Source organism: Echinops telfairi, unplaced genomic scaffold (assembly GCF_000313985.2).
Source record: "Echinops telfairi isolate 266 unplaced genomic scaffold, ASM31398v2 ScPeMD7_18;HRSCAF=68, whole genome shotgun sequence".
NCBI classification, from domain to species: Eukaryota; Metazoa; Chordata; class Mammalia; order Afrosoricida; family Tenrecidae; genus Echinops; species Echinops telfairi.
In genome coordinates, this window is record NW_022103915.1 from 82,738,517 (window position 1) to 82,749,205 (window position 10,689).

Below are 10,689 nucleotides of genomic sequence, written 5' to 3' on the forward strand. Positions count from 1 at the left end.
ATTTCCAGTCTCAGAAACTCACAGGGCCAGTTTTACTCTGTCCTATAGGGTCACTATGAGCCAGAATCAACTCGGTAACAGAGAGTTAGGTTGTGGTGTTTGGCTACCTTCTTCATGCATGATGCTCTGGATGTCATGCACAGTGGTCTTTCTTTCCTGTGTTGTTTAATGAATGAAGACTTGTTACTGATGTTCCATCCATGAATGCAAGTGGGTTGTACTTAAAAGTCATATTTCTTCAACCTAAAGTTCAACCTAAATTCAGCTCCATCCTGAACTTACGTATGAGCAATTGATGGTCTCCTCTACACTCAGCATCTGGCCTTGTTTGGGCCGATATTGTTCTTCTCCCTAATTTCTTCCCACAGATATAGTCAGTCTGATCCCCGTATATCCACCTGGTCATGTCCATGTGCATAGTCACCATTTACATTGTTGAACAAAAGTATTTGCAATGAGGAAGTTGTTGGTCTTGCAACATTCTATCTTGTAAATCTCCAGCTGTGTGTCTTTTACTAAAGCCATACTTTCCACCTACTAATCCTTCCTCTTTACATACAACTTTTACATTCCTGTCACCAGTAATCATCAATGCATCTTGATTGTCCATGTGATCAATTTAAGGCTGAAGAAGCTGGTGGAAGTCTTCAGTTTCTTCATCATTGGTTTTAGTGACTGATGCATAAATTTAAATAATAGTTGCATTTACTAGACTTTCTTGTAAACATGTAGATATTATCCTATTGTAGACAGCATTGTACTTCAAGATACTGGAATGCTCTTTGTGTAATACCATTTTTCTTGATTTTGCCATTACCAGTAGAGTAACTATTTGTCCACTCAAAATGGATACTATTAGTCCATTTCAACTCACTGATTCTGCTAAGATCTTCAGTCTGAAGTGGGTCAAGCATGCTGTCAAGGTGCACTGGCTATGACTGGTGATCGGAGTGCAAACGTTGGAAACCAAGGGAAGGGAACTGCAGCTGGAAAAGAGGGTCTTGTTGATTCGAAACAAAGCTGGAGCTTGACCTTGAACTAGCTAGAAATGAACAGAAATACAACCATCAGGAAAATACAACTTGTGGAAAACTAAATATACCAGGGAACTGGGTGTGTGTAAGCTTGGGTTGGAGGGAGTGGTAGTGATGGGGGACTCATTGTGACTCAACAACATGCTGTCTTATTTTCTTAATTATTGGGCACCTGCTGCGAAGTCACCCACAGGGGCATAACACGTGGGAACTGCTGGGAAACATTTCCAAAATACTGCACATTCGTCACACACTTTTTTAGAATGCCGTGTCCACTTGGGCCTGAAAAAGAAAAGGTCCCTAACTTGGCAACTAGATGCAGAGGAGCACTAGAAAATATGACCAGTTGAAAGAGGTGAATTATCAAGGGTTAATCACTTATGATCAAAGTCAGAGGAGGGTGATTGCATGTGTATTATTATGTAGAAGACCGTGTAATTATTTCTACTGTGAAGAGAATTAGGGAAAGGGACTTACATTACAGTAAAAGGAGATTTTGAAGAGCCATAGGGATCCTAGTGGCACAGTGGGTAAATGCTGGGCCACTTCACCAGAAGGCTGGCCCTGTGCCCCACCCGGTGGATCTGTGGCACAAAGACCTGGTATCTGCTGCCCTCAGGATGACAGCCTGGAAACCCTTTGGGGCACTTCTACTCGGTCATGTGGGCTCATTGCGAGTTGAAGACTGCTTGATAATATCCAACAGCAACAAGAACGAATTTCTTGACTTTAAGGATTGTTGGGCAGGGAAAGGCTTCGCAAATAGAAACGTGAACTTACATTCTTTCAGGAATTGGAGCAGTTTGGGTATTGCTTGCCAGTTTCAGCTAGTCACAGTGGGGACAAAGTTAGACTTTTTCGATATCATGTCCTGCTGCCCAGCTCCCTCTATGCTTGACTTGCTCCGAGTGTGAATCAATTCTCGTGCAGTTGAAGTTTGTCATAGTTACTATCAATGTCAAGGCATTTCATAGTTATTATCAATGTCAAGGCATTGCTTTACCTGATACCGTGATGCATTTCAAGCAAACAAAAGCTTAAACTACAAATTGAAAGTCACTCCCTTAACATGCAGATCAACTGGTTGCTCACTCTAGTTCGAGCCATGCCAATATGGTCAATTCCAACTTTCCTTTTCTTTCTTTTTTTCTGTAGAAAACTCACTACGTGTCCTCCTCCCTTGTTCCACAATGAGTGCCAAATCTACCATCAGCAAGGAGATTTTTGCACCGCTGGACGAAAGGATGCTGGGAGCTGTCCAAGTCAAGAGGAGGACGAAGAAAAAAATCCCTTTCCTAGCGACTGGGGGTCAAGGCGAATATCTAACGTATATCTGCCTGTCAGGTAATGAAAATCAAATGTTTATATATTTAAAAACAACTTCTATCGGAAAGCATTTAACTCTGAGAGTTCGTAGACCTGCACTCTTGAATTCTTGCCTGTCTGTTGTCTTCCTTAATCCTTTATGGACTTGTGACCCTTGATTAGAAAGGTAGGATTTTATGTTATTTTCTAATTCTTTAAGAGTTTTTACAAAAGGCTTGGCAGGTGCAGCTGGGGGATTATTTATTTGTTTGTTCATATTTTTCCTTCTCTTGAACATTGACAGAAAGTAGGCTATCCTTTGGAGTTTTAATGTTACAACAAATCTGGGTATTTGACTAAGCAGCCTGAGCTACATTGACTTTCTTTGCCTTATTGGTTTCCAGTAACCAGTGGTAGTTCTGTCTCGACATAAATATTGGCACCTGTGGAAAGTGAGAACATTGGTTCAACTCACAAATCACTGCTCTGCCTGAGAGCCACAGCCTGGTCAGGAAGAGGAATCCGTTGTACTGAGCTTCAAGTTTGGTCACATTATATATATTTTTTTCTTTTTCTATTTGTGATGCCTGGGGATCTGTGGGATTTACTGTGCACTGATACCAAGTTGTTGGTGATAAAATTCGGATACATTTTCTATGAAGTTATGGGTAACACTAATCTGAATACCGGGGGCATTTGTAATATTTATGATAACATTTCTTATAACAAGGCAACGGAGAAATCAAGCTCATTTAATGCACTTTCAATTGGGGCTTGAGAATAAAACTGTATTTTGAGCCCATGTTTAGCTTTTCAAAATTAAGGCTCCAGTTATTGTAGTCTGTTAGAATTTTGGGTTGGAGGTGCCCTTTTTCCCTACAGAAAGCACGTATCAAGATCATAATACCACTGTAGCTCAGCTGAAAATGAAATAAGAAAATAGTTCTTTGGTCAGGATGCCTTTCCCATGATTTAAAGAAAGCTGAAAATAAGAACGAGTGTGAAGAAATAACCCTGAATAACCCCGTTAGTCTCTCTTTCATATTCCCAAATAAGAATGACACCCAAGTCAAGTCCACTGCCTTTAGGCCCTTTCAGACTGACAACCATTCTATAGCATAGAGCAGACCTACCCATAGAGTTTCCAAGGCCATCAATCTTTGGGCCACAGACTACCACATCTTTTTCTTACAGAGCGAGTGGGTGGAGGGTGGGGGTCTTTGAACCTCTGACCATTGTTAGCAGTTGAGTGCTTAACCATGGTGGCAGCAGAACTCTTAAATAAGGACTATGTCAATAACATTTTGGTGTTGTTAGAAGGTATTTGTATTCCTTTAGTGCCCTGCGTGGCAGGTCATGGTGATCAGCTAATATCGACTGACCACGTGGAATAAAGAAGCAGCCCTTTGCAAAACCTTCCTAGGATTGTGTCACGAGACTCAAGCATTAACAATCTACCTATGTGCTCACATTTAGGTGGTAGAAGTTTGACTTGCATTAATAATGAATAAGATGCATTATGTGAATAAAATGCATTATAATACAATTTGTTTTGCGTTTGAGCTGAGCCAAGCATGGCGTGAGCTTGAATACTAGTGATTCTAATTTTATTAACTTCATTTCTCAGTGTTTCACTTAGAGTTCTTATTAGGTGGGTTAGTTGCAGGAAAGGTTCAGAAGCCACTGTATTTTACCTATGCATAAAGCTGAAAAATAGGGCTGAGGCTTTTTTATTGGGGGGAGGGGGCGTTATTTTTGCATTTTAGGTAGAAATTTCTATTACTGATCAGATAGCCTTTGAGAATACTAGGGAAACACTAACAACTTAATCTCACTGAAGCAGCCTAACATTGCTTCTGCCACAGACAATGGTCTGGTATGCACTGGGTGACCACGTTTCATGCACAAATCACCGAGACCTTTAGGATTACGGTCTGAAATAAGAGAAGTGCTTTTCTGTTGCACTCTAATGGGGGGGGAAACCTTTGTTCTGAAATTCTGCATCCTTTTTCTAGTTTTGAATCGTGTGAAGATGGGTTGATAAGGTAGATATGACCCAAGCAGACCAAACAGACAGACTATTGCCATCCAGGTAGGAGAGCGCAGAACTGCCCGTGTCTACAAGAGGAGAAAGAAAGCCGCCTCCTCCTCCTCCTGAGGACCGGCTGGTGGTGTCCCACTGCTGACCCCGCGGTTACAGCCCAGTGCTTAGCTATGACACCGCCAGAGCCCCTCCTTTAAGCAGGCAGCAGGATGCCAATGAGGACTGACCGAAGAAGGCTGGGCCACTGTAACAGCCAACCTTTTTCAGTGTGATTTCCCTTCCAACTGAGAGAAGCAGCCACCGTTGTCTTCTGTGAGACTCAGACGCAGATCAGTTACATCTCTGCAGTCTTCATCTCCCGGGGCCTTAAAGAGCAAGCATTTGTCGCAGCTCTGGGGCCAGAAGTCCAACTCCAACTGGACAGTGCTTTTGAAGGTTCTGAGAAAAGGACCCTTTCTGGTGCAGTGGTTCTCAACCTTCCTAATGCCCTGACCCCATGTGGTGGTGACCCTCCCAACCATAAAATGATTTCCATTGCTACTTCTTCACTGTCATTTTGCTACTGTTGTGAATCTGACGATCCCTGTGAAAGGGTCGTTCCACCCCCAAAAGGGGTCACGACCCACAGCTTGAGAACCGCTGTTCTAGTGGCTTCTGGCTTTCCTTAGTTTAGAGATGCATCTTTGTGTGGCATTCCTCCCACCCCACTTCAATCATTATATATATATATATGTGTGTGTGTATATATGTATACATATATGTGTGTATATAAGTATACACATATATATATTTGCTTATAAAATACCACTCACATGGGATTAAATTAGGATGTAGCCTGCACCTTTGTGGCCTCATGTTAACCGTAACATCTTAAAGGATACTATTTCCAAACAGGGTTAACAGAATTAGGACTTCCGCTTATTCTGGAGGACCCAATTCCATCCATAGCATGCCATAATTAGTTAAGCACAGCTTACATGCCCTTGACACGCTGGGTAAGAGAGAGCCTTGGGTGGAGCACGGTTTCCGCTCTCGGCTGCTCTGCAGACTTTAGTGGGTTACATCGACCGGGAAATGCGAAGAAACCCCTGCAGTCTCTGACCAATCAGCCGTCGGACCCCAGATCGACTCTGTCCATGAGGTCCCTGTGAGTTGGAATTGGCTATGCGACCGTTTTGTTTGTTTTTGATGCGTGGAGGATGCTGACGGCGTCGGCGTTAAGAAGTGGCTCCCTAAAAGAAAGAGAATCACAACTGGGAAGACATTCGTTCGGGAAGAAAGCAGGTCTGGAGGAAGAGCCGGGAACTGAGATCTAAAGGAGGGGTCAGGTGTAGGCGTAGAGAGCGTGGCAGGCACAGGGAGTCTCTGTTCGGATGGACCAGGCCGAGATGGACTTCGCGTGGTTTCTTTTCTCTTATTCGGTCCAAGGAGAACCTCCTTGTTGCCCAACTCCACGCGAAAGCAGAGCCCCAGGGGCAGTCCCGTTACTCACAGTGTGAACTTCCCGCTTTCCTGGAAACCGGGTTCCTGCTTGTGGTCTGGCTGATGAAAAAGTTATTCACGTCAGACAGGCAAACTAGCTCTGCATTAGGACGATGTCTCCTAATAATATTCAGTCACTGATCACCCAGCAGAAAGAGTTACACCCTTTTAAAAGAGGGAAAACCACCATGGCTTTATAAGTTGGCCCAGATAATGTCGTTAAGGCATGTCTTTGGCTAATGTTTCCTTTGACTCTCCCACTCCCACCCGGAACACCTGGATCCGCTAGAATGTCCGTGAGGTAGAGGCTTGTGATTAGACTTCTTTGCAGAATGAGTTGCATGAGGGGCTTCAAATGTTTGTGGAACTATTCCATTATCTTATGATTTCATTTAAAATGAAATTTTTCAACCAATTTTCTTTAAAGGTCCCTCATATAGCTCCACAATTTTTTTTTAATTTAAGAAAGCCTCGCCAAGTCACTAGTGGGATAACCCTAAGAACTGCCTAATTGTGCGGCATCCGTCTGCCCTCCCAGGTGAGCGGAAGCTAGTCCTGTTCGTTATAGGTGTGAGAAGTTTCCCAGGTGCCTACTGGGTGGTTCAGAAGCAGCGGTCTTGTGTCCTGCCAACCTGCGCTTCCTTCTGGGACCCTGTGTGCAACAGAACTGGCCCTTCGTGGTCCACAGGGTTTTCAGAAGTAGATCATAATACCTTGCTTCCTAGTCTGTCTGAGTCTGAAAGGTCTGCCAAAAAGTATACCAGAGAGTGACCAGCAGGCCTCCGTTAACAGACAGAGGGTGGTTGAATGGCTTCCTGCACACCCGATGGGAACTGTCGATTTCATTTATAACTCAGAACTCTGTTTGGTTTTTTTTAATAAATAATTTCATTGGAGCCTCTTACAGCTTTTATCACAATCCATACATCAATTATATCAAACACATTTGTACATATGTTGCCACCCCCCCACCTTCCCACCGACATGAATCCTTGATAACTTATAAATTACTATTATTATCATATCTTACACCCTTTATCCATGTTTCTATTGTTGTTCTTCTCAGGGGGCGGGGGTGTTTATATGTCAATCATTGTGATTGGTTCCCCGTTTCTGCCCCTTCTCTCCCCACCTTCCTTCCTACCCTCATGGTATTGCTACTCCCATTACTTTTCCTGAGGGGTTTATCTGTCCTGGATTCCGTGTGGTGACAGCTCTTATGTGTACCAGTGCACATGCTCCGGTCTAGCCGGATTTGTAAGGTAAAACTGGGCTCATGATAGTGGGGGATAGGGTGGGGGAAGGACACTTTAAAGAATTAGGTTACTAAAGGAATGTTGTGTGTTTCATCAGTGCCATACTGCACCCTGGCTGACTCATCCCTTCCTTGTGACCCTTCTGTGAGGGGATGTCCAGTTGCTTACAGATGGACTTTAGGTTTCTACTCCAACCTCCCTCATTCACATTGATAAGTTGGTTTGTTTTGAGTCTTTTATAACTGGGAAGGAACTCCTAACGCATTTGAAATGTAAAGCGAATTCCACTCATAGCTTTTTCTTCAGTTGTTTTCTCTTTGATAATTTGCACCTATGGTTCAATGTATTACACTGGGAACATCCTAAGAAGTGAAAAGCCCCTTATTGTTCAAAGGCCATTTCTGTACGAAAGTTCTATAATTTCACATTTGAAATCTATAACCTGAACCCGTTTTAATTCTGTACGCATGATGCACAGTGCCCATAAATGGATACAAATCTTCCCTCGGCTGCTGCTCATTGTCTCCATAGAAGGACATGATTAGTACATTCTTTTACATATTTCATTGAAACAGAAAATCAATCTTTTCAAAATAATTTCAGATTTCTGGAGGGAGCAAGTCTGAATGCTCTTTGATGAAATAATTTATGTAAATAATATCCATGGAAGGTAATACCATGGCTCAGGAGCCTAGCAGTACTGTCCCTTATCTCCCTGGTTGTCAGGCGTAGGTGTTCCTAAAAATAAGATTTACAATGTTCAAAAATATAGATGGCCTGGGTCCATCTTAGACCTGATCAGGGCTAGTGAGAAAGCTTGTCTGTGTTTTGAAAGTGTTGCTCAAGATATTCGGCCCAGGGTAATGCCAACAGTTTGTGGTCAGGTGCTCATACCTAAGGGTACTCTGAGCTCCCCCAGAGGTGTCATAGGAAAAAGGCCCAGAGATGTACACGTATCAAGGTGACAGCCAAGAAAACCCAGTACAGCGGTGCTGCTCTGCATATGTGGGGCCACCAGGAGTTGCCAACGGAGTTGGTGTTATTTTGGACCTGAGAGATGCACCAGCTAGCTGAGCTGTCTCAGAGAGTTTGTATTATTGGCATGCTGGTTACAATAATATATGTTTGCTATTTCATTCTATTCAAAGGAACCAACTTTTTAGTCCCATTGCCTATCCGTGGTCATCTTTAAGTTTTTCTGAGCTTCACCTTATTTATTCAATTGAAAAATTCATGTCCAATTGTCCCTTAAGCACCATGGCTTGGAAGCGTGAGGGTCCAGTTGCAAATGGCTTTTGCTCCCCTGCTGTGGTGAGCTCGTGTGTTGGGAGCATCTACTAAAAATGACATGTGATGCCAATCCGCTCTGTGTGAGCAGTTCGGAGTCCCAGTAACTGCTCGCCCTGCACCCTTCTATCCTGGCTAAGTGGAGACTTTACAAAGCATGATGTCCTTCCCCAGGGACTGATCTCTCAATAGCACGTCCAAAATCCCAGAGAAGAAATGTTGGCATTCTTGCTTCCAACGGGCATTCCGGCTGTACTTCTTCCAAGACACGTGTATTTGTTCTTCCTTCAGTCCATGGTAGTCAGCGCTCTTTACCAGCTGGTTTCACAGTTCAATGTGTCCAGTCTCCTCTGGTCTTCTTATTCAGTATCTAGCTTTCACATACCGATGAGGGTTCCGTTGAGAGGATTTTTGTTTCCTTCACATTGCCCTGTGTAGAAAGGGTTTATTCAGAAGTGATGAGTATTGACTTTTTGAGTTTTTATCCAGGAGAAATGAAGAAATAAATCCACCCAAAATCAGAGCCTTATTAAGGTATAACAACAAAAGAAGAAATACAAAGCATCTGTAATAGGATGTATATTGTTACATTTTATCATGTAAATAGTTAATATTTCTAAAAGCATGAATTATTTTAGAAAACGATGAAGGCAATAAAAAGTTGCTTCCTGCATGTTATAGTATTTATTTAAATTCTAATTAGTCCTCACAATAACCCTATCAATTTAGTGGTATGTACTTCATTATACAGATGACAAAACCAATGTGCATCAGAGATATAGTGAACTGGCAGGGTCACCATTTTGAAAATGGCGAAGTTGGCCATTAACCCATGGTCTGGGACCCCATTGCCATAACCTGATCGTTACAGCACCCTACTGATTCTGAATTAGGGCAGGAGCGTGTCAGAAGGGTGTCATGGAGCCACCCATGTGTTAAGAAATCACATTTCTCTCCAACTCTTCAAAACGTGTTCACTGGCAGTGACTTTTGATTTGAGAACACAACGCACTATACATATGTATTTCGAATTGTATTTTGTAAAAGTGCGGTATTATAGAGAATTTGGTTCTATCACGGTAAATGACGGGGCTTCAAAAAGTTTGCCGAAAAATAGAATTAAAAGGTAATGGAATTTTCCCACCAGCTTTGTGAAGCCCTTCTTAATCTTCCTAGGCACAGTTGATTAAAACATTTGCTAAAGGTGATAACCCTTGTTTATAGGGAGTTTATAGGAAACATTCTGACATGTGTTCTGGTTCCCTAGGTTTGTCCACCAGGGTTTATGAATACCCAAAACCCCATTCACTGCCATCGAGTCAGTGCTGACTCACAGCGAGTCCCTGCGGGTTTCTGAGGCCGTTTATAGCAGGAGGAAGCCCAGTCTTCCTCCCTTGGAGATGATGGTGGTTTCAAACTGCCAACCATGTGAATTGCAGTTCAACACGTACACCACCAGGGCTCCTGGTTTTATTATAGAAGAGTGTAAAGGTAGCACCTGCAGTGCACCCATCACATTCTGTGTAGTGCTCAGTTTGGCCAGGGTGGCCTGAGCCCACCTTTGGATTAGTAATGGTAATATTCTATATAGTGGATGCTGAGCTTCTATATCTGGTATGATTCTTGATGTATTAACTCATTCAATCCTCCCCATAGTGTAATGAGGTAGTTAATAGGGCTTCATTGTAGATGAGAAAACTGAGCATACAGGTAAATCAGCATGCCCAGGATCACTGGCGAGCAAGTGGGAAGAATAGCAGGGATTTGTACCTGGATAGTCAGACTTTCTAGCCGTGCCCTTTTCCACGGTGCTCTGCTCTCTCCTGAAGGCATAGGAGTTGTATGAGAGAGCACGTCTGAAACTAGACTGGTCTCTCCTTTCCCTTTGACAAAGCTTGACTGCTAATTGCACCTCACCATCACCCAGACTTGGTTTTGGTTGGCTAGTGATGATCTTGCCCACCAATACCTGGGCTATGATGGTGGTCAAGGAATGAATGGATACGTCTCATTGGATGTAGAGGAATCACTAATTCCCCAGATATTTCTGACAGGGACACCACCATTTGCGCATTTGGTTGCGTACTAGGGGGGAAAAAGTACAACAGATGCTTTACAAATTCTTTAGAGTTTTCTGGATGGTTCTAGAGCGCTTCTTGTAAATTCTGTTAGCAATGATATTTGTCTTTTTTAAAGCCTTGAGATAATCCAATCCAATAATAGATAACTAAGCATTTAATAACAATCAAAACAAACTCACTGCCATTGAGTCAATGCTGAC

General features: G+C 42.9%; 1 protein-coding gene across 1 annotated transcript in view; it reads left to right on the top strand.

Annotated features, from left to right (window-relative positions):
- Window positions 1-10,689, top strand: part of STXBP6 (syntaxin binding protein 6) — a 278,730-nt gene that overhangs the window by 59,303 nt on the left and 208,738 nt on the right. Inside the window, exon 2 of the mRNA XM_030884885.2 lies at window positions 2,190-2,378. Coding sequence (XP_030740745.2) covers window positions 2,225-2,378 — 154 coding nt within the window. The 5' untranslated portion in view covers window positions 2,190-2,224. The remainder of the gene's footprint in view (window positions 1-2,189; window positions 2,379-10,689) is intronic.